The sequence below is a fragment of the Symphalangus syndactylus genome, chromosome 13 (genome assembly GCF_028878055.3).
Source record: "Symphalangus syndactylus isolate Jambi chromosome 13, NHGRI_mSymSyn1-v2.1_pri, whole genome shotgun sequence".
NCBI classification, from domain to species: Eukaryota; Metazoa; Chordata; class Mammalia; order Primates; family Hylobatidae; genus Symphalangus; species Symphalangus syndactylus.
Window position 1 is genome coordinate 41436739 of NC_072435.2, and position 23071 is coordinate 41459809.

Here is a 23071-nt window from a genome sequence, read left to right on the forward strand (position 1 = left end):
CCCTCTGGAAGCGCTGAGTCCCTCTGGTAGCGCTGGGGACATCCCACTCCCTGACCCTTATCTCCGTAAGAAGCTGCAGCCCCAGCAGAAGCCAACCAGATCCCTTAGCCCCAATTCACCAGGGACTTCAGCCCTAAGGTGAGAGCCACCTGGAGGCCATGCCCTCTCAGGCACCAGAGACTCCAAGGTGGTCTCCAAACAGACGCCTTGCTCCTTCCCTGGCCCTGCCCCATCAGTCGTCAGAGTCTGCAGTGGGTACCAAGCTGAGGACTCCCCCAAGTCCTTGCTGTCCCCACTTCGTCCCGGGTCCCAGGCCCCATCCCAAGCCAGAATCCCTGCGCTCCAAGCAGAGGCCCCGCCCACCTGGGGCTGCAGTCGGGCAGGTCCTGTTCGCAGTGGAAGCCTCCGTAGCCCGGCGGGCAGGTGCAGGTGAAGGAGGCCACGTGGTCGGTGCAGGTGCCCGGGCCGCAGGGGTTGCTCAGGCACTCGTCCACGTCGCGGGCGCATCGCGGGCCGGTGAAACCAGGGAGGCAGGAGCAGGAAAAGGAGCCCACGCCGTCTTGGCACGAGCCACCGTTCAGGCATGGGTCTGCGGACAGGAGGAAGGCGGTCTGGTCACCTACCTTGCCCGCATTAGCCCAGTCTGACTGGGATATGCCTTGGATTGAGAAGAATTCAGGAGGAAACCAGGTTCAACTGGGATGGGGTGCATTTGGTCAGAGGAATCTAAATCCATCCCCTTCTGTGGCCTCGTCCCCTCCTTTATCTGGAAACCTCACCTATGTGGCAAGGGCAGGATGTTGGGAAAACCAAAAGGTCCCTTTAAGCTGCCAAGCAAATGCTGCTAATTGTGCCTGATCTAATTCCTGTGCTTGGGACAGGCCAAAGACAGTGGCCATTAGCCACATGTGGCTACTGAGTCCTTGAAATTGTGACTAAATGGAGATGTGCTATAAATGTAAAATACACACTGGGTTTCAGATTTTGAAGACTTGGTATGAAAAAAAAATAGGCTGGGCATGGTGGCACACACTTGTAATCCCAGCACTTTGGGAGGCCGAGGTGGGCAGATCACTTGAGCTCAGGAGTTCGAGACCAACCTGGGAAACATGGCAAGACCCCATTTCTATAAAAAATACAAAAATTAGCTGGGCGTGGTGGTGCACAGCTGTAGTCCCAGCTACTGGGGAGGCTGAGATGGGAGGATCACTTAAGCCTAGGAGGTCAAGGCTGCAGTGAGTCATGATCGCACCACTGCACTCCAGTCTGGGTGACAGAGTGAGACCTTGTCTCAAAGAAAAAAAAAAAAGGAAAAAATGTAAAATATCTCATTAACAATTTTATACTGATTACATGTTGAAATGATATGTTAATATATTGGGTTAAATAAATTAGATTATATACAGTTATTTATGTATTTTTATTTTTATTTTTTGTTTTGAGATGGAGTTTCGCTCTTGTTGCCCAGGCTGGAGTGCAATGGCACGATCTCAGCTCACCACAACCTCCGCCTCCTGGGTTCAAGTGATTCTCCTACCTCAGCCTCCTGAGTAGCTGGGATTATAGGCACATGCCACCACGCCCTGCTAATTTTGTATTTTTAGTAGAGACGGGGTTTCTCCATGTTGGTCAGCCTGGTCTCGAACTTCTGACCTCAGGTGATCCACCTGCCTCAGCCTCCCAAAGTGCTGGGATTACAGGTGTGAGCTACCGTGTCCAGCCAATTATATACATTCAATAAATTAAATTTAAATATATTACATTTGGCCAGGCACAGTGGCAGCAGTTTGAGAGGCCAAGGCAGGAGGATGGCTTGAGGCCAGGAGTTTGAGACCAGCCTAGACACACAGCGAGACCCCATCTCTACAAAATTAAAATAAAAATATTAGCTAGGCATGGTAGTGAGTGCCTGTAATCCTAGCTAGTCAGAAGGTTAAGACAGGAGGAATGCTTCAGCCCAGGAGTTCGAGACTGCACTGAGCCTAGATCGCACCACTGCACTCCAGCCTGGGCGACAGAGCCTCACTCTGAATAAATAATAAATAAATAAATATTAAATATTAAATTTAATATCTCCCATTTCTGTTTATTTTTTAATGTGGCTACTAGAAAATTTAAAATTGCATATGTGGCTTGTGTTATTTGTCTGTTCGGCAGCGCCCCTGGGGAACCCTTTGGGGGGCCTTTTGTTTGTTTGTTTGTTTGTTTCTTTGTTTTTGAGACGGAGTTTCGCCTTGTTGCACAGGCTGCAGTACAATGACACGATCTCGGCTCACCGCAACCTCCACCTCCAAGGTTCAAGTGATTCTCCTGCCTCAGCCTCCCAAGTAGCTGGGATTACAGGCATGCACCACCATGCCCTGCTAATTTTGTATTTTTAGTAGAGATGTGGTTTCTCCATGTTGGTCAGGCTGGTCTCGCACTCCTGACCTCAGGTGATCCGCCCACCTCGGCCTCCCAAAGTGCTGGGATTACAGGTGTGAGCCACCTCGCCCGGCCTCTGGGGGGCCTTTTATCTCATACTTTGCACACGGTATTAACTCGCTTGCTCTCAAAGACAGTGCACTCAGGCCGGGTGTGGTTGCTCAAGCCTGTAATCCCAGCACTTTGGGAGGTGGAGACAGGTAGATAGCTTGAGCCCAGGAATTGGAGACCACCATGGGCAACATGGCGAAACTCCGTGTCTACAAAAAACACAAAATATTAGCTGGGCGTGGTGGTGCGTGCCTATAGTCCCAGCCACTGGGGAGGCTGAGGTGCTTGAGCCCAGAAGGCAGAGGTTGCAGTGAGCCATGATTGCACCACTGCACCCCAGCGACAGAGCTAAGACTCTGTCTCAAAAAAAAAAAAAAAAAAGAGGCAGCACACAGACTCCAAGGTTCTAAGCCCAGCTCATTCCCTAACTCGTTCCATGGCCTTGGGCAAGAAGTCACTCAACCTTCTCGGGCCTCAGTTTCCATATAAATAAAATGGGAAAAGTAAGATAACTGTGAAGATGAAATGACAGCACAGTGCCAGGCACACAGTTCAAGCTTAATGACTGTGTTCCCCAGAGCAGCATCCCCAAGAGCTCCCCTGCACTCACTGGGGTCACAGTCATTGATGTCCTGATCGCAGGAAGGGCCAGTGTACCCTGCATGGCAGGTGCAGCTGAAACTCCCTGCCAGGTTGGTGCAGATACCATGAGGGCCACAGGGTGCGGGGCCAGCACACTCGTCCACATCCTGCTGGCATCGTGGGCCTAGGGGTGGGGAGCAAGGTTACACCTAGGGTTACAGGGTACACAGCAGGGTCCCAGGGACCTGGGGCAAAGGAAGAACCTGCAGGCCGAGATGGGTGAAGGCAAAATAAGCCATGCTGTCATTCGCGTCTGGGCATTTTGCATATGCAGTTTCAGAATGGCCATCTCCCTGTCTCAGTAGGTGGCAAATACCTACTATGAGGTCTGCTCCTCCAGGAAGCTGTACCCCAAACCCCGCCCTAAGTCCCAGCATCTCTAGCCCCATAGCCCTTCCTCTTCCAAGGGCTGACCCACACAGGCTGCATATCTGCGTCCAGCTCTGTCCTTCCCAGAAGGAAGCCCCTCTCAAAGGCAGGGCTGGGGATGGGTCCCCCTCTGGATCCCCAGCATCATCCCTGATAGGGTAGGGGGCAGAGGAGATGGAGAGGAGGAGGGCAGATAAGCAGGTGGCATACCTTGCCAGCCCTGGGGGCAGGAGCAGACAGGCAGCTGGCCAGGGGCAGACTCGCAGCGGCCCCCATGCTCACAGGGGTTCGGGGTGCAGGGGGAGAGGAGCTCACATTGACGTCCTGTGGGGGGTGGAAGAGAGGGAAGCAGAGATAGCCTTGAAGGACTCCCTGATCCCATCTCCCCCCACCTTCCCCAACCCCGGGGTCTCCACCTCGATACCCACCTCCCAAGCTCCTGGAAGGAAATGATTGAAAGCAAAAAAGAAGCTAATATAGGGGGAGGAGAGAGTAGAGGAGGAGAGAGATGAGAAGGCCGATGGTGTTGGTGGGGCTGCGGAGGGAAGGTGAGGTACACACCCTGGACACCAGGGGGGCAGGTGCAGTGGAAACCCATTCCATCACTGCTGCACGTCCCGCCGGCCCGGCAGGGCTGGGACTCACAGGCATCTTGGGCCAGGCTCTGGCTGCAGCGGGGGCCACTCCAGCCAGGCTCACACACACAGCGGAACCTGGCAGGGGAACGTAGTCAGGCCAGGGAGGTGGGCCAGGGAGAGGGGGCGGTGTCTGAGGTTGAGAAGGGGCCTCACCCGCCAGGTGCATCATAGCAGATGCCGTGACTGCAGGGCTCATGGGCACAGGGATGGCTCGGGGGGAGGCAGAGTGGGGGCAAGGAGCCCGGCGGGCAGAGGCAGCGGAAGCCGTTTTCCCCATCCACGCAGGAACCTCCCTCGCCGCACGGGCTGGAAGCACACTCATTGATCTCCACGTTACAAAGGGGCCCTGGGGAGTACACAAGCAATCTCATCTCAGAACAAAGCCAGCAGGGACAACCAGGGAGGGACGACCTGATCCCACTTAGCACACCCACACCCCCAAGCAAGGACCTCTTTTTCATAATGCATCAGCTCCTGTGCAAATTAGGACACCCACCTCCTCAACCAAGAGCTGCCTTGCCCCAGATCATTCTGGTCCCCAAACTTCCATGGAGTCCCTTTCTTTTTCTTTTCTTCTTCTTCTTATTTTTTGAGACAGGGTCTCACTCTGTCACCCAGGCTGGACTGCAGTGGTGTGATCATAGCTCACCACAGCCTCCATCTCCTGAGCTCAAGCGATCCACCTCAGCCTCCCGAGTGGCTGGGACTACAGTTGCGCACCACCACGTCCGGCTAATTGTGTGTGCGTGTGTGTGTGTATTTATCTACTTATTGACTAATCTGGCTTTGGGAGTGTGTTTATTTTTTGTAGAGACAGGGTTTCATTATGTTGCCCAGGCTAGTCTGGAACTCCCGGGCTCAAGTTATCCTCATGTCTCAGCCTCCCAAAGTGCTGGGGGATTACGGACATGAGCCAACACACCTAGCAAAGTCACATTCATTTCCACTAAGGATTACTTTAGCCCCATTCAGAAATAACCTAGTCACTGAGTTTGGACACTTTCATCTATGTTCCAGAATAATCTTTTTTTTGTTTGTTTTGTGTGCGTGCGTGTGTGTGTGTGTGTGTGTGTGTGTTTGAAATGAAGTCTCACTCTTTCGCCCAGACAGGAGCACAGTGGCACAATCTTGGCTCACCGCCACCTCTGCCTCCTGGGTTCAAGCAATTCTCCTGCCTCAGCCTCCCGAGTAGCTGGAACTACAGGCGCCCACCACCACACCCGGTTAATTTTTGTATTTTTAGTAGAGACAGGGCTTCTCGATGTTGGCCACGCTGGTCTCGAATTCCTCGCCTCAAGTGATCCACCTGCTTTGGCCTCCCAGAGCGCTGGGATTACAGGCGTGAGCCACCGCGCCTGGCCTCCAGAATAATCTCGAAACAACCTTATGCCAATGAGACAGCACAGACTCAAGGCAAAGTATGGACAACCTCGTTGGACAAGAGTCTGCAAAGATACGGGCAAAACAGGCCCACAGAGACGAGTGACTTTACCCTCGATCTAAGGACCCCCTCTCCATGGCAGCCACTTGCCCACCTGTGAAGCCAGGTTGGCAGACACAGTCGTAGCGGTTGATACCATCACGGCAGACTCCAAAGGTGCAGGGGTTGCTGGCACAGTCGTCAATGTTCACTTCGCAGTTCACACCTGGGGGCCAGGAACATGGCATGGAGTGGCCACCACTGTGCCCCACTGGTTGCACTATTCCCAAACCCTCTGTGCCCCTCCAGGTGTGCTGTTTCTGCCCCAGCCCCTGGTCCCACCTGTGGTCCCAGAAGGGCAGCGGCAGAGGTACTTGTCCACCAGGTCTAGGCATTTGCCGCCATGGCGGCAGGGCTGGCTGCGGCATTCGTCCACTTGGCTCTCGCAGCGTGTGCCCGTGTAGCCAGGGGCACAGGCACATGAGAAGCTGGCGATGCCATCCACACAGCGACCATGGTGGCATGGGTCAGGGGAGCAGTCATCCACGTTGCGCTCACACAGCGTGCCGTCAAAGCCTGTGGGGCCAAGAGGGTCAGGCTCCGCCCACTTGCCAGGGGCCTGCCCACAGGTGAGGCCTCGGACCAATCCTGGTTCAGCTCTATCTGAGGCCCTGCCCATCAAGCTGTCAGGAGGTGGGCTCAATACAGGCCCCACCCCCCCACTTCCACTCCACCCCGCTACAAGCTCCAGAATTTGTCCCTAGCCAAGACTCTCCCACAGTTAAATCCCACCCCCAGCTGTGGCCCCACCTCCAGCCCTGTTTCTGCCCCACCCTCCACTGGAGATGGGAACACATGGCAGGTGCCAGGGGAAGGTATTGGGCCCTCCCCATTCAGTTACACGCACCCTGTGCCCAGCCCAACCCTTTGGCTCCACACGTAGCCTTATGTCAATCTATATGCATTATTGGCTCCACCCCCCAACTCTGTCACTGAGTCCCGCCTTGCTACAACCCCGCCCCCAAGCTCTCCCCAAGTCTGTTATTGGCCCTGTCGCCCGCAAGCCCCGCCTCCTGATTCTTGTCGGACTGTCATTGGCCCGCCTCACCCTCGGCACAGCGGCACTCGTAGCCATCGGGCTGGTCCACGCACTTGGCGCCATTCCTGCAGGGCGTGCTGGCGCATTCGTCCACGTCCAGCTGACACGTGGAGCCGCTGAAGCCTGGGGTGGGGAGTGGGATGAGCAGAGGCCCAGAAAGGGTGAGAGCAGTACACCTCTCTCCAGCCCCGCCTTGTTTGGGTGGAAAAACCCCTTTACTTGGATTTAAATTAACTTCAATGTGTTTCATAACATATGGTTTCTATTGTAAGTTATCCACTAACGTGGTTTTATAGGTTCCCACCCTGGAGTTTTTGCCCCTTCCCAGACATGTCTTTCCGGGCTCCCTCTCCAAGGTCCTCACCCGAGGGGCAGGTGCAGCTGAAGCTATTGACTCGGTCCTTGCAGACCCCACCGTTGACACAGGGGCTACTCTGACACTCGTCAATGTCCACCTCACAATAGGTTCCTGTGAAGCCTGGGGCAGGGAATAGGGCTTAGGAAAGCGGGGGCTACCCTATGGTGTGAATGGGGTGCAAGGAAGGAGGTACTTCCCTTCCTACTCATCAACAAATCCTCCGAGCCTTCGTCCCCACCTCCACACTCCCAGCCCAACTTTAATTTTCAGCCACAGGCTGGACTGTCACCCAGCTGTGGTCCCAACTGGCCCAAGGCTCATGGGTGTCCGCAGAGGCCTTGCCTTCAAACCCCTCCTTCTCTCCCCAGTCCTCAGACTAAGCCCTTTCCCCAGTCCCCAGCCCCAGCCCCAGGGCCCCCCATAGCCTTTGCCCAGGCTTACTGCAAGACTGTCTGCAGGCTTCACCTTGACCTCACAGCAGCCCCGACTCTGCCCCTCTATCCCCAACCCCTTCCCGAGTGGGTCCTAAGGCCAAGAATCCTCCCAGCCCACCTGAGGTTCTACTGACTCCATTTGACCAAGCCCCCAGAATCACACAGGATTCCCTTCTGGCCCTGACCCCACCTCCTTCCAGGCTTCAGTCTTTAAGGGTCCCACTCCAAACCCACTTCCACCCCATTCTGCTCAGCTCCCTATCCTTGGGCTTCTCTGGCCCCGCCCCCCGCCTCAGGACCCACCCAGGCCACGCCCACCACCCACCTGCCATACAGATACAGGTGAACTGGCCTATGCGGTCAAGGCACGTGGCCTGGTTTCGGCAGGGCCCCGACAGACACTCGTTGACGTCGGTCTCACAGCGAGGTCCAGTGTAGCCACGGCCGCACTGGCACAGGAAGGAGCCCTGGGTGTTCACGCACCTGCCCAAGTGCTCGCAGGGGTTGGCGCCTGCGGGATGGAGTGTGATCAGTGTGGGCATGGCTGGCCGGGACCCCCTCCTCTCCCCTCTTTCCCAGCCCATTCACAGACGATGGAGCTCCCCTCACCGATAGAGCACTCGTCCACATCCTGGTCACACGCCCCACCAGTGAAGCCAGGAGGACAGGTGCAAATGGCCCGGCCGTTCACCGGATTTGTGTCACAGATAGCATCCTCGTGGCAGGGGTTGCTGACACAGGCGTCATCCAGGTGACACAAGAGGCCTGGGAAGTGGTAGGCAGAAGTCATAGGCAGATCTTCCTGCTCTGCCCAAAAGGCCCACACCCCTTGAGTATTGTTTTGTTGTTGTTGTTTTTGTTTTGTTTTTTGAGACAAAGTTTCGTTCTTGTTGCCCAAGCTGGAGTACAATAGCGCAATCTCGGCTCACTGCAACCTCCACCTCCCGGGTTCAAGCAATTCTCCTGCTCAGCCTCCCGAGTAGCTGGGATTACAAGCATGTGCCACCACACCCGGCTAATTTTTTGTATTTTTAGTAGAAATGGGGTTTCACCAAGTTAGCCAAGCTGGTCTCAAACTCCTGACCTCAGGTGATCTGCCTGCCTCAGCCTCCCAAAGTGCTGGGATTACAGGCGTGAGCCACCGAGCCCGGCCTGTTGTTGTTTTTATTAAACCTAAACAGTATTTAGTAGCTGCTTGTTTTATCCATTTATTATGAGAACTGTCAAACATACAGAAAAGTTGACCATTCATATACCCACCACCTAGATTCAACTATTGTTAGCTTAATCTACCAATCTTTTTTTTCTAAACCATTTAAAAATAAATTGCAGACCAGGCACAGTGGCTCACGTCTATAATCCCAGCACTTTGGGAGGCCAAGGTGAGTGCATTGCTTGAGTTCAAGAGTTCAAGACCGGCCAGTCGCGGTGGCTCACGCTTGTAATCCCAGCACTTTGGGAGGCCGAGGCGGGCGGATCACGAGGTCAGGAGATCGAGACCACGGTGAAGCCTCGTCTCTACTAAAAATACAAAAAATTAGCCGGGCGTGGTGGCGGGCGCCTGTAGTGCCAGCTACTCGGAGAGGCTGAGGCAGGAGAATGGCGTGAACCTGGGAGGCGGAGCTTGCAGTAGCCGAGATTGCGCCACTGCACTCCAACCTGGGCGACAGAGCAAGACTCCGTCTCAAAAAAAAAAAAAAAAAAAAAAAGAGTTCAAGACCAGCCTGGGCAATATAGCGAGACCCGTCTCTACAAAAAATACAAAGCTTAGCCGGGCATAGTGGCGCACGCCTGTAATCCCAGCTACTTGGGGGACTGAGGTGGGAGGATCACTTGAGCCCAGGAAGTCGAGGCTGCAGTGAGCTGAGATCATGCCACTGTACTCCAACCTGGGTGACAAAGTGAGACTCTGTCTCAAAAATAAAATAAAATAAATTGCAAACATCCACATATTGTTTTAAAACCTTTTGACTCTTCTGATTACAAAAGGGTCCTACACTCCAGCCTTTGCTTCTGTAATGCCCTCTGCCATGTATGCCCTCTTTCTATATCCACGTTGCCCTCCTAAACATGTTCTCTGATCCTTGCCACTTCCAAAGGTAACTCCCAGGAGTTTCCCCTTCCAATGGCTTCTGCCCTGAGCCATGCATCAATGCAATGTCAGCCTCCTCCCAAGCCTCTCCCAGGCTTACACTTCCCCTCTAAAGCTGCCTCCAGCATAATCTTTTTCTCTCTCTCTTTTTCTTTATACACGGTCTTACACTGTCTCCCAGGCTGGAATGCAGTGGCTCAATCTCAGCTCACTGCAACCTCCACCTTCTGGGCTCAAGCCATCCTTCAACCTTAGCATCTAGAGTAGCTGGGACTACAGGCATGCACTACCATGCCCAGCTAATTTTTTGTATTTTTGGTAGAGATAGGGTTTTGCCATGTTGCCCAGGCTGGTCTCAAACTGCTGAGCTCAAGCAATCCACCCGCCTGGGCCTCACAATGTGTTGGGGTTACAGGCGTGAGCCACCACACCCAGCCTACCAAGTTTTTGTAGAGATGAGGTCTCACTATGTTGTCCAGGCTGGTGTCAAAGTCCTGGGCCTAAGCGATCCTCCCATCTTGGCCTCCCAAAGCGCTGGAATTACAGGCATGAGCCACTGTGCCCAGCCTAGCATAATCTTTTTATTATTTTTTTTTAATTTGAGAAGGAGTCTCACTCTGTCACCCAGGCTGGAGTGCAGTGGCGCGATCTTGGCTCACTGCAATCTCCACCTCCTGGGTTCAAGCTAGTCTCGTGCCTCAGCCTCCTGAGAAACTGTGACTACAGGTGCTCGCCACCACGCGCAGCTAATTTTTGTGTTTTTAGTAGAGATGGGGTTTCACCATATTGACCAGGCTGGTCTCAAACTCCTGACCCCAATGATCCGCCCGCCTGGGCCTCCCAAAGTGCTATGATTACAGGTATGAGCCACTGCACCCAGCCTAGCATAATCTTTCTAACACTCAAGTCAAACTTCTTATTTGCCCCCACTAAAAACCATCCATGGCTCCCTGCAGAGAAAACAGCCACTCACCAGTCTTGCCCATGGGGCAGGCACAGTAGAAAGAAGCCACACGGTCATGGCAGGTGGCCCCATGGAAGCACACGGCTGTGGCACAGTCATCAATATTCTGACTGCAGCTCTCGCCTGTCCAGCCATTGACACACACGCAGCTATGGCCACCCAGCGTGTTGAAGCAGGTACCCCCATTGTGGCAGGCGTTGGGCTGCAGCTGACACTCATCCACGTCCTCCGTGCAGAACTGGCCTGTGGCACACAGATGCAGCAGTCCAGCCACCTGGCGCATGTCCACCCGAGGCCTGCCTCCCCGCTCCCTCTGGCCGCAGTGCCCACCTGTCCACTCAGGAGGGCACTGGCAGTTATAGGTGTTGACGCCATCCACGCATGTCCCTCCATTGAGACATCGGTGTCCTGGACAGTCGTCCACGTTCACTTCACAATTCTGACCCTCAAACCCTAGCAGGAAAGGGGGCAAGGATGGTCACCGCCGGGCTGGCCTGCTGTCCCCACGCCCACCCCTCTGCCTCCCCTGAGTAGGGCTCACTCACCAGGAAGACAGGCGCAGTCATAAGTGAGGTCACCACTCTGCCTGCAGGTGCCCCCGTTACGGCATGGCGAGGGCGCACAGGGCACCGCGGGGTTCTCACATAGCAGCCCCGTGTAGCCAGCTGGACACTGGCAGCGGAAGGAGCCAGGCGTGTTGAGGCAGGTGCCACCATGGCGGCAGGGCTCACCCACCCGGCACTCATCCACATCGCTTCGGCAGATGCGGCCCTGGTAGCCAGGTGGGCAGGAGCAGAGGAAGCGTCCATCGGGCCCCACTGAGCAGCGGGCACCGTGGGCACAAGGGCTGCTGAGGCAGGGATCTGGCAGGGAGCAATCAGGGCCTGGAGGGACCAGGACAGGGTGAGTTTAGGACTGACCACACCCCCACCTGCCTCCCCTCCAGACTCTTCCCCTCTCACCTCGGAAGCCACGGGGGCACCGGCATGAGAATCGGGCGGTGCCAGCCACCACTGAACTCTGGCAGACACCACGGCCAGCACAGGGGCCTGAGTGACAGGGGTCCTCCAGCTGACACCGCTCACCCACCCAGCCGGGCGGGCACCTGTGGGCAGAGATGGCTTGGTCGGGCAGCACAGGGCAGGATGGCCCCAGACACAAAGATACACACAAGACAGGCGAGAAACACACAGGGAAACAGAGCACCAAACACACATTTGCTGGGTGCGGTGGCTCAAGCCTGTAATCCCAGAACTTTGGGAGGCTGCGGCGGGCAGATCACTTGGGGTCAGGAGTTCAAGACCAGCCTAGCCAACATGGTGTAACTCCATCTCTACTAAAAGTACAAAACTTTGCTGGGCATAGTGGTGCATGCCTGGTCCCAGCTACTCAAGAGGCTGAGGCAGGAGAATCGCTTGAACTCGGGAGGTGGAGGTTGCAGTGAGCCAAGATCGCGCCACTGCACTGCAGCCTGGGTGACAGAGTGAGACTCGGTCTCAAAAAAACAAAACAAAACAAAACACACATTCATTCATGCAACGAATATTTACTGAGTACCTACTATGTCCTGAGCAATACAAATACAGCAACAAACACAATGAAAGGGGTCCCTACCGCTCTAGATCCTTGCAGCCAGGTCCAGGCAAGGAGAACATATACAAATAACAATTTAATATACAATATGCTGGCAGGGGGTGGTGAAAGCCATCAGAACCATGAAGGATGTAGTCAGTTGGGTGGCGGTCCCTGAAAAGATGACATCCATGTCCCAGTACCTGTGACTAGGACCTTATTTTTTTTTAAATGGCTCTTTGCAGATGTAATTTTTTTTTAAGAGACAGAGTCTTGCTCTGTCACCCAGGCTGGAGTGCAGTGGCACGATCTTGGCTCACTGCAACCTCCACCTTCCGGGGTTCAAGCAATTCTTCGTCTCAGCCTCCTGAGTAGCTGGGAGTACAGGCACACCGCACCACGCCTGGCTATGTAGATGTAATTAAATGAGAGATGTCAAGATGAGATTATTCTGAATTATCCACCTGGGCCCTAAATTCAGTGACAAGTGTTCATACAAGAGAAAGACTCACAACTGTAATCCCAACACTTTGGGAGGTCAAGAAAGGATAATCGCTTCAAGCCAGAAGTTCAAGATCAGCCTGAGCAACGTAGGGAGACCTTTTTTCCACAAAAAAAAAAAAATTTAAAAATTATAACCGGGCATGGTGGCAGGAGCCTGTAATCCCAGCTAGTCTGGAGGCTGAGGCAGGAGAATCGCTTGAACCTGGGAGGCGGAGGTTGCAATGAGCCGAAATTGCGCCACTGCCCTCCAGCCTGGTTGACAGAGGGAGACTCCATCTCAAAAAAACAAAAACAAAAACAAACAAAAAAAACCAGGCTGGGCACAGTGGCTCACGCCTGTAATCCCAGCACTCTGGGAGACTGAGGCGGGCGGATCACGAGTTCAGGAGTTCAACACCAGCCTGGCCAATATGGTGAAACCTTGTCGCTACCAAAAATACAAAAATTAGCCGGGCGTGGTGGTGCACGCGTGTAGTCCCCGCTACTCAGGAGGCTGAGACAGAAGAATTGCTTGAACCTGGGAGGCGGAGGTTGCAGTAAGCCGAGATTGTGCCACTGCACTCCAGCCTGGGTGACAGAGAGAGACTCCATCTAAAAAATAAAAATAAAAGATTAGCTGGCCATGGTGGCTCACACCTGTAGTCCTAGCTTCTTGGGAGGCTGAGGTGGGAGGATCGCTTCTGCCTGGGAGTTGAAGGCTGCAGTGAACTGAGATTGCACCACTGCACTCCAGCCTGGGTGACAGAGCAAGACTCTGTCTCAAAAAAACAGAGAGGCAGCCAAAAGGAGATTTGGGTGGGAGAATGAAGAGAAGGAGACAGAGGCAGGGACTTGAGTGAGACAGCCACTAGCTGAGAAACGTCTGGAGCCACCAGAAGCTGCAAGAGTCAGTTCTCCCCTGGGTCCCCATGGAGAGGCTCAGCCCTGCCGATACCTTGATTTCAGACTTCCAACCTCCAGAACTTCAAGAGAATAAATTACTATTGTTCAAGCTACCCAGTTTGTAATTTGTTAGAGCAGCCGTAGGAAGCTAAAGCACAGGGTTAAGGGGGAAAGAATGATGGGGTCGAGGAGGTGGAATTCTATTTTCACAGACATATGAAGGTAAGGAGGGGGCCATGGGGATTTCTGGGGAACAGCATTCCAGGCAGAGGGAACAGCAAATGAAAAGTCTCAGACCCATGTCCAGGCGCGGCGGCTCACACCTGTAATCCCAACACTTTGGGAGATCGAGGCAGGTGGATCACCTGACATCAAGAGTTCGAGACCAGCCTGACCAACATGAAGAAACCCTGTCTCTACTAAAAACACAAAAAATCAGCCAGGTGTGGTGGCGCATGCCTGTAATCCCAGCTACTCTGGAGGCTGAGGCAGGAAAATCGCTTGAACCCAGGAGGTAGAGGTTGCAGTGAGCCGAGATCGAGCCACTGCACTCCAGCCTGGGCAACAAGAGCGAAACTCGATCTCAAAAAAAAAAAAAGGAAAAAAGGAAAAGTCTCAGACCCCAGGACACAACCACCCAGGCACACACAGACAGGCCCAGAAACCACAGCTACACACACAGAAGGACACACCAATTGGACACCATGGCCTGGCCAACACTCAAGATACCAACCCACAGCATCCCATGCGGAAATGAGCAACTCTCTCACAGGGACAGACAGCAGGGCTCCCACAAACCCTCAAGTCCCTTCCCTGGGACTTATATAGCCTCCTATGAAGGGATGGGAGGGTGGAGGGTTGGGGTACTGACACCACTGTTGGTACTCTCATCTTGGGGGGGTGGTCCTTCAACCTGCAGCCCCCTCCCCAAGCCCACCAAGGAGTGTGAGGAATTGGAACTGGGAGGGGTTGTTCTTAAGACTGGAAATCTCCAAGGGGCACTAGCGGGGTCAGAGGGAGGGGCTTAGAGAAGCCAGAGAGTCCAAGCTCCGCCCCCCGACTCTGCCAACCCTCACCCCCCTCTACCTCCCCCGCCCCTGGCGCGGTTGTCCTCCCTCCAGCTCGTCCCAGACGCCTGAGACTGAACTCAACAAGCGGCTGACTCAGTCCTTAGCGTCACCCGCAATATCCCCCCCACCCCGGCCCCCAGCGAAACAGGTCGGGGCACGGCCGAGCAAGCAGGGGTGCGAGTGGCGTTGGGAGGAGAGGGCACAGCTCCCGCCCCCTCCTCCAAGGCCCGCAGGGCGACCACTGCGGCCGCGACAGCGCGTCGGGAGGGGGCGCGCTGCGTTGGGCCCGGAGGATAGCCGGTCCCACCGCCAGGCAGGGCGCGACCCGCGCGGTCCCCCTCCCGACGCCCCGGGCGGGTTCCCACGCTCTGCGCCCCACGCCCCCGCCGACCGGTCGGGCCGGTTCCAGCCCCAGCCCGCACCCCGCCCCACGGCCTAAGCTTTGGGGGAGACGGAGGGGGGAGCGCAGATCTAGTTGGGGGGGCACGGCGGGTGAGGCGAGGACTAGGAGATGGGGACGAGGTCTATGGAAACGTCTGCGGCCGGTGGGGGGGTCTTGGGGGATCCATGGGTGGGATGACAGCTTGGGGCATCCGTGAAAGGACTTGAGTATTTGAGACCATGAAAGAGACTCGTGGAGGGTGGAGGGCGTGTAGGGAGTGGTTCCCACAGCCCAGCTCGGAGGACTGAGCCCGCTCCACTCCGGGCGATCCGGGCGATCCGGGCTCCAGGCGCCGCGCGCGCCGGTGATTCACCTGTCGAAGGGCGGGGCGGCCGCGGGCGCATTCACCTGTCGGCAGTATTCCAGGCGCGGAGGTCCACTGCGCAGGCGCCCGGCCCCACCGCTCGCGCTCCCAGGTGTGTGGCTCCAGGTAAGGTCACACTTTTCCCCATCCCGCCCCACCTTCGCAGATCCCCCCAGCCCCAGGAAACCCTCGCAGTCAGGCTCAGCCCTCCACAAAGGTGAGCCCGAGTGGGAGATCCAGCCAAAATAAATGTAGGTGTAACTTCAAAGCGGCTCTTCTTGGTCTAAAATCACCCCAGACCCACCCAGCTTGGGCCTGACCCAGTACTTGGCACACATGATGCTGAATAAATGAATACATTAATGAGTCAATTAATGGCTACTGCGTGAACTGCTGTTATTAATGATAGCATGAAAGGAGCCAAGCATTTCCTCATAACCTTGAGAGACTTCTCCGTAGAGCACCTGTTTCCTGCCTCCCTACCATTACTATTTATAATAATGCCTACGTTGAGCACATACTATATTCTGAGCACTTAATGTATGTTGAGTGCATACAGGAGTTATTATTGCCCGATTTTCCAGATGCAAAAACTGAGGCTCAAAAAGCTTGAATGCTCAAGGTGTCCCAGACCCCAGAATTCAAACTGAGCTCTTTCTGTCTCTGCTCAGCTCCTTCCTAGCCTCTGCTCTGCTCCCCGCAACCCCTTGCCTTTCCTTGTGACATCTAACAACTAAATTGTTAAGTCCCTTCACAGTCGCCAGAGTGAAGCAGTCCCTATTTCACGGGTGCAATGATGATCAGAGAGGGAAAGTGACTAACCCAAAGTCACACTGCAAGTAAGTGGCAGTGGGAGACTGTATTATAGGCCTCCTATGTCCCCCACCACTAAATGTTGAGAGATGGGAGGGGTGTGGAGGGTGTGAGCCACTGCCATTGGTCCCTGATAGTTTGTTGATTGAATAATACCAGCCTCATGGGGGGCTTTACATGTGATCTCAGGTGGCCAAGAACTGTGAAGCTGGGATTACTGGGCCCATTTTGCAGACCGTGACACTGAGACGTAAAGAGTTTAATTCCTAGCCCGTCAGCAACATGATGTGGGACTTGAACCCATGCCAGGAAGAGTGCAGAGCCCCAGCTCAGTTTCCACTGGGGAAACACGAGAGGTTGCCCAAGCCACACACATGTAGGAAGTGGTAGAGACATCCATGGTGAACACAGAGGCAGAGGGAGAAGACAAATCGCCCCCCTCCCCGCCCCCACACACAGGGCCCACTGGTGGCTCTGAGCCAGGCACTCACAGGCAGGCAGCCTCACGGGAGGGCAGCTGGGTGCAACGACCTCCATTTGCACACGGGCTTCCGTCCAGGCAAGGGGGGGCTGTGTGGGGGTGAAGGAAAGTGGAGGATCAGCCAGGTGCCCAGGAACCCCAGGCCCCAAGTGACAAACCCCCTCCCTCCCTCAACCAGGCAACAGCTGCATGGGGCTGGGGGCGTCTCTGCGGGTGCAGGGAGTCCCCCCATCCACAGTTCCCACGGCCCCCCCCCGCCCCAGCCCCAGCTGTTGAGGCTGCAGCTGTCCCTGCCAGCTCGAGCCCTGGGAACCACAAAGCAGGGGCGGGCAGGAGGAGGGGCTGTCTTGTGCCAGATGTGGGGGCTCGGGAAGCTGCCAGAGCTAAGATGTGCAGAATGGGGTGTGCTGAGACAGGAAGTAAGGGTGCTGAGTGTTACAGGGAGGTCTGGGGCTTCATGCCCAGGTTAGGGGGTAATAGAAGGGGAAGGGGCAGGGGGTCCTAGGGCCACGTGTCTTCCTTTCCCTGATGGGCATCTACTCCAGCCAGGCAGGCCTGCGTGGTGCTCTTGGGAGAGGGACCAAGGCATGTACCCACGAGTGAGCACAGCATCTCCAGAAGCAGCCAGCGATGGGCGTTGCTGGAATAGGGTGTGTGTTGAAGGGAGGGGCAACTGGCACAAGGCATGTGCTGCCCTGTCCAACATCGCCATCCCTAAGGGCTGTGTCCCTCTAGGGTGTGGCATAGTCTAACTGTCCTGCCAGAAGAGTCCAGGGTGTGGCTGGGTCTGAGCTAGTGGAGAACTGTGTGCATGCGATCAGGTGTGGGGACACAGTGCGTGTGTCCATGCGTGCTCTTGTCAGAGAGAGGGTGATGGAGAGAGGAAGGAAGATCGAGAAAAACACAAAGACACATAAGAATGAACTAGAAGCAGACAGACCAGGAGAAGACAGAGAAGGACAGAAAGAAATAGAAAGCGGCCAGGCGCGGTGGCTCACGCCTGTAATCCCAACACTTTGGGAGGCCAAGGCAGGTGGATCACCTGAGGTCAGGAGTTTGAAACCAGCCTGGCCAACATAGTGAAACCCAGTCTGTACTAAAAATACAAAAATTAGCTGGGCATGGTGGCAGGTGCCTGTAACCCTAGCTACTCAGGAGGCTGAGGCAGGAGAACCGCTTGAACCCAGGAGCCGGAGGTTCCAGTGAGCCGAGATCACGCCATCGCACTCCATTCTGGGCAACAAGAGCCAAACTCCCTCTCAAAAAAAAAAAAAAAAAAAAAATTAGCTGGGTGTGGTGGCGCACGCCTGTAGTCCCAGCTACTCAGGAGGCTGAGGCAGGAGAATCGCTTGAACCCAGGAGGCAGAGGTTGCAGTGAGCCGAGATTGCGCCACTGCACTCCAGCCTGGTGACAGAGTGAGACTCTGTCTCAAAAAAAAAAAAAGGGGCGGGGGGAGAGAGAAGGACAGAAAGAAATAGAAAACAAGAGAGTGAGTTACAGAATCTGTCAAGCTGAACCTGAGCATGGGCCTACATGGTATATGCCCCTTCCTCACAGGACAAGCCGATTGGACACTATCACCCATACCACGACCTGTGGGTGTTTGTGAACTCACACTGTGGGTCCCATAACATGGGCTATGGGCCACGCTGAGCTGTAGGCAATGTGAACCACATGTGTGTGCGTGCATGGGCTTGTGTGTCAGTCTGTATGTGGATTTGGGCATGCATCTATTGTGTCCCAGTGCAGCTACATGTGAGTCTATCTGTACATGCATGTCAGCGTGGGTGTACCCGTGTGTGTATGAGCTGCACACCCGCAGGGGAATGCACAGATGTGTGTGCTGTCTGTATGCAGGTTGTGTCTGTTGTGCGTCTGTGTATGTGAACCGTGTAAATGGGTGTACAGCTGTGTGTTGGTGCAACCTGTGTGTGCACCGGTGTGTCTGTGTATGGGTTGGCTGTGTCTGTCCATCTGCATGTGTGAGCTGGGTGTAAGCATGTCCTTGAATCTTCATCTATGTGCTGTCTGAGTGCGTGCAGGCAGTGTGTGTGCCACACCTGTGTGATCATATTTGTGTGTGCATGTATGTCGATGTGTGAGCTGTGTGCGTGCAGCTGGGTGTGTCTTTCCTGAGCCAGGTGTGCATGTCTGCGAGTGTGCTGTGTGTGTGCAGGTTTGCATCTCTGTTACGTGACCTGGAGCTGTGTGCCAGCCAGTGTGTCACAGACCATGTGTGTGTGCCGCTGGTCCGGCGGAGGCGGCGGCTCCTGCCTGGTCCTGCCCCGTCCGGGCCCTAGGGCTGGGCTGGGGAGGCCGTTTACTCCAGAAACCCCCACCTCGCCCAGCGCCAAGCCCCACAGTGGCGTCTGGGACCCCTGGCCAGGGGCCTTGGCCCGCGCCCCTCCCCCGCCCACCAGGCCTCCCGTAGCGGTGAGGGGGGTGCCCCCGCAGCCCCCTCCCCGGCCCAGCCGCGGGTCCTGCTTTGTCTGGCAAAGAAAGCGCGAGGCCGGCCGGGGGGAGGGGGTGTCTAGACGGTGCGGCCATTGTCCCGAGCGGGGGAGGGGAGGGAGGAGAAGAGGAGGGGCGGGAGGCCCCTGGCCGGCTGGGGAGGGGCTCTGGCCGCGGGGAGGGGGCGCAGGAGCCGAAAGGGAGCACGTGGGCCCTCGCCCCTTCCCCTCCCCGCGCAGGGGCGGGGTCCCAGGGCCTCCGGGTCCCCGCGGCCAGAGGAGGGAGCGGGGCTGCGGGCGGGGGAGGGGGCACGGGCGCCGCCGAGGCTCCGGCTCCGAATCCGGCTCCGGGTCTTGCTGCGCGCCGGCCTGGGAAGTTTTCTCCGAGTTCAGAGCTCCCAGAACTTCGCGCCCCCTCCCCACCCCCCGCCTGGCCCGGCCCGCCCGGGGTGTCGGGGGCGGGGTGGGGGGGCTTTTGTGAGAGAGGTCCCCGGCCTAGAAGTACCTGGGCCCCCAATCATAACCTACCTAGGACTCCAGGCGTGAGTTGGATGGGGACGAGTCCCGAACTCTGTACGCCCCCCCCACCTCGAGTCCCTGATCCCCGCACCTCGAGCTCCCAGTCTTGGACTCCTGGGTCCCTTCATCTTCAGCTCTGATCGCTCAAGGGTCCCTGTTCCTTGGGCCTCTGGGGTCCTCCCCATTCGGAATCTCTGGGTCCTCCAGGACTGGCATGAAGCCCGGGGCTCCTGCGCCCCTTCCCCGACCCTGGTTCTTGCCTCCCATGAACCCCCCCCAGCCCCGGCCTTGGGGGTTCTTGCACTCCCCCTCTGCCGCCTTCGTCCCATCCACCAGGTCCCGGCCCCTCACCTGCAGCCCCCGGCCCCGCTAGCAGCAGCAGCAGGGGCAGCGCCCGCACGGGTGGCGGTGGCGGTGGCGGCGACATCGGGCGACGGCGGCGGCGGCGGCCACGGGCCCCCGGCCCCATGGCGGCCGGCCGCGACCCTCCCCTCCTCCCTCCTTCCCTGGGCTCCGGGCGCGTCCCGGGCCAGCCTCCGCGCCGCCAACTTCGCCGAAGTGAGGCGGCCGGGCCGCCCCACCCCCAGCCCTCGAAGGCTCGCCCCGCCCCGGGGCCGGCCCAGCGCGCCCCCGCCCCCCGCCCGGCCTCCCGGGGTCCCTGCCCACCCTCCACCCGCACAGCCTGGGACGCGCGGACCCTCGGAAACCCAGGCTGAGCATGCAGTGAGACGCAGGCAGAACCCGGAGTGGCGGGCACACCCAACCTCGTGAACGCCCACGCACCCCATCCCCATCCCCCAGTACACACCCAGAGCCGGACACCTCTGGAGCTGGGACAAAAAACACAGCCTCCCAGAAACCCTGGAAACTGAGGCCAGTCACGTCCTGAGAGGCTCATGGACCCACAGCCATGGACGCACAAATGCAAGCCCATGCACCAAGCTTCCCCAGGACTCTGATCTAAAACACTCACAAACCTAAAAGTCGGACGGGCGCGGTGGCTCCAGCCTGTAATCCCAGCACTTTGAGAGGCAGAGGTGGATGGATCACTTGAGGTCAAGAGTTGGAGACCAGCCTGGCCAACATGGTGAAACCCCAACTCTACTGAAAATACAAAAATTAGCTGAGCCTGGTGGCGCACGCCTGTAGTCCCAGCTATTCGAGAGGCTGAGGCAGGAAAATCGCTTCAACCCAGGAGGCTGAGTTGCAGTTAGCCGAAATCGTGCCACGGCACTCCAGCCTGGGCAACAGAGCAAGACCCTGTCTCAAACAAAACAAACAAACAACCGCTAAAACTCACTCAGCCAGGCCAGGAGCCTAGGACTACATTTGCAGCCTCAGACCTCAGACACGTACTAGGAGTCACATGCATGTGTGTGTGTTCACACATGCACACACACACCCTTCTTACTCAGCCCTCCCAGAAAGCAACCCACTTCATCTGTGACTCTCAAAGGGTCACTCCAGCCCCCTAGTCCCACCCCCATACCCCACACAGCTTTGGGCCTCAGCCTATCTGGCTCAATTTGATTAATTCTCCTTTCTTTTTTTTTGAGACAGGGTGTCGCTCTGTCACCCAGGCTGGAGTGCAGTGGCCCTGTCTTGGCTCACTGCAAGTTCTACCTCCCGGGTTCAAGCGATTCTCCTGCCTCAGCCCCCACCCCCCCCAATCTGCCAAGTAGCTGGGATTAGAGGTGTGCGCCACCATACCTGGCTGATTTTTCTGTTTTTTTGTTTGTTTGTTTGTTTGTTTTTGAGATGGAGTCTCGCTCTGTTGCCCAGGCTGAAGTGCAGTGGCGTGATCTCCGCTCACTGCAAGTTCTGCCTCCTGGGTTCACACCATTCTCCTGCCTCAGCCTCCCGAGTAGCTGGGACTACAGGCACCTGCCACCACGCCCGGCTTTTTTTTTTTTGTATTTTTAATAGAGATGGGGTTTCACCGTGTCAGCCAAGATGGTCTCGATCTCCCGACCTCATGATCCACCTGCCTCAGCCTCCCAAAGTGTTGGGATTACAGGCGTGAGCTACTGCGCCCAGCTTCTATTTTTTTAGTAGAGACTGGGTTTTGCCATGTTGGCCAGGCTGGTCTCGAACTCCTGACTTCAAGTGATCCGCCTGCCTCAGCCTCCCAAAGTGCTGGGATTACAGGTGTGAGCCACCACGTGCAGCCTTGATCAATTGCCTTTTCCCAAATCAGTCATGCTGCACAGGCTTCCTGCAGCTCCCTCTGTTCCTGTGGAAAGAATGGGGACCCTGAGAGGCCTGGAGCCCAGCCCTGCAGGAACTTCCAGGCTGGGGAAGAAAAAGCTAGACGCACACACACCCAGTGTGGAGGGCTCAGGGCTGGGCCAGAGAAAGGCATGGAATCTGGGAAGGGCCTGGGGTACACGGGTGGTGGGTGAGGACTTTGCCTGGGAGGGTTATTTATTTGATCATTCATGTATTCAACAAGTATGGCTAAGGCTCCAGCCCTATATCACGCTCTGTTCTATGGACTGGGGGTGCACCCTGGAGGGAGTCCAAGAGGACGTCCAGTGGGGCTCGGCCCTGAAAGGTGAGCTGGAGGGAAGTCATCGCAGCAGAGGGACTGGCCCATGCCAAGAGGAAGGGGCAGAGTTGGAAGGGAACGTGTACAGGCCAGAGGTTAAGAGGAGAAAGGAGCCATGCTTACTCCTTGGTATCTGGCTTGGTGATGAGGATGCTGGAAGAAGGAATGGGTTGGGCGGAGGAGAGGTGCTGGGTTTGAGGGGGTCACCTACCAGGTAGGGCTGAGCATGGGAGAACCATTCTGGTAGGAGATAGTCACATGGGTATCCCAGAAATCTTCAGACAATTTTTTTTTTTGAGACAAAGTCTCCTTCTGTCACCCAGACTGGAGTGCAGTGGCACGTGATCTCGGCTCACTGCAACCTCTGCCTCCCAGGTTCAATTGATTCTTCTGCCTCAGCCTCCCAAGTAGCTGGGATTACAGGCACACACCACCATGCCTGGCTTTGTATTTTTAGTAGAGACAGGGTTTCACCATGTTGGCCAGGCTAGTCTCAAACTCCTGAACTCAGGTGATCTACCCTCCTCTGCCTCCCAAAATGCTGGGATTACAGGCACGAGCCACCACGCCCGGACAATTTTTTTTTTTTTTTTTGAGATGGAGTTTTGCTCTTGTTGCCCAGGCTGGAGTACAATGGCGCAATCTTGGCTCACCACAACCTCTGCCTCCTGGGTTCAAGCGATTCTCCTGCCTCAGCTTCCAGAGTAACTGGAATTACAGGCATGTGCCACCATGCCTGGCTGATTTTGTATTTTTAGTAGAGACAGAGTTTCTCCATGTTGGTCAGGCTGGTCTCGAACTCCCAACCTCAGGTGATCTGCCCGCCTCAGCCTCCCAAAGTGCTGGGATTACAGGCATGAGCCACCACTTCCGGACTTTTTTTTTTAAGACCAAGTCTCACTCTGTGGCCCAGGCTGGAGTGCAGTGGTGCCATCTCGGCTCACTACAACCTCCATTCCTGAGTTCAAGCGATTCTCCTGCCTCAGCCCCCACC

At 56.1% G+C, this 23071-nt stretch overlaps 1 protein-coding gene across 1 annotated transcript in view; it reads right to left on the reverse strand.

The window, feature by feature from the left end:
• The window catches only part of NOTCH3 (notch receptor 3), a 41736-nt gene extending 21648 nt beyond the window's left edge, over positions 1 to 20088 (reverse strand). Inside the window, exons 1-17 of the mRNA XM_055235504.2 lie at positions 19881 to 20088; positions 16570 to 16648; positions 11454 to 11596; positions 11037 to 11375; positions 10822 to 10944; positions 10501 to 10734; positions 8045 to 8200; positions 7761 to 7946; positions 7008 to 7121; positions 6653 to 6766; positions 5887 to 6120; positions 5660 to 5770; positions 4278 to 4470; positions 4048 to 4199; positions 3697 to 3810; positions 3086 to 3241; positions 364 to 589 (exon numbers count right to left, since the gene is read on the reverse strand). Coding sequence (XP_055091479.1) covers positions 364 to 589; positions 3086 to 3241; positions 3697 to 3810; positions 4048 to 4199; positions 4278 to 4470; positions 5660 to 5770; positions 5887 to 6120; positions 6653 to 6766; positions 7008 to 7121; positions 7761 to 7946; positions 8045 to 8200; positions 10501 to 10734; positions 10822 to 10944; positions 11037 to 11375; positions 11454 to 11596; positions 16570 to 16648; positions 19881 to 19998 — 2792 coding nt within the window. The 5' untranslated portion in view covers positions 19999 to 20088. The remainder of the gene's footprint in view (positions 1 to 363; positions 590 to 3085; positions 3242 to 3696; positions 3811 to 4047; positions 4200 to 4277; positions 4471 to 5659; positions 5771 to 5886; positions 6121 to 6652; positions 6767 to 7007; positions 7122 to 7760; positions 7947 to 8044; positions 8201 to 10500; positions 10735 to 10821; positions 10945 to 11036; positions 11376 to 11453; positions 11597 to 16569; positions 16649 to 19880) is intronic.
• Between the last annotated feature and the right edge of the window lie 2983 nt (positions 20089 to 23071).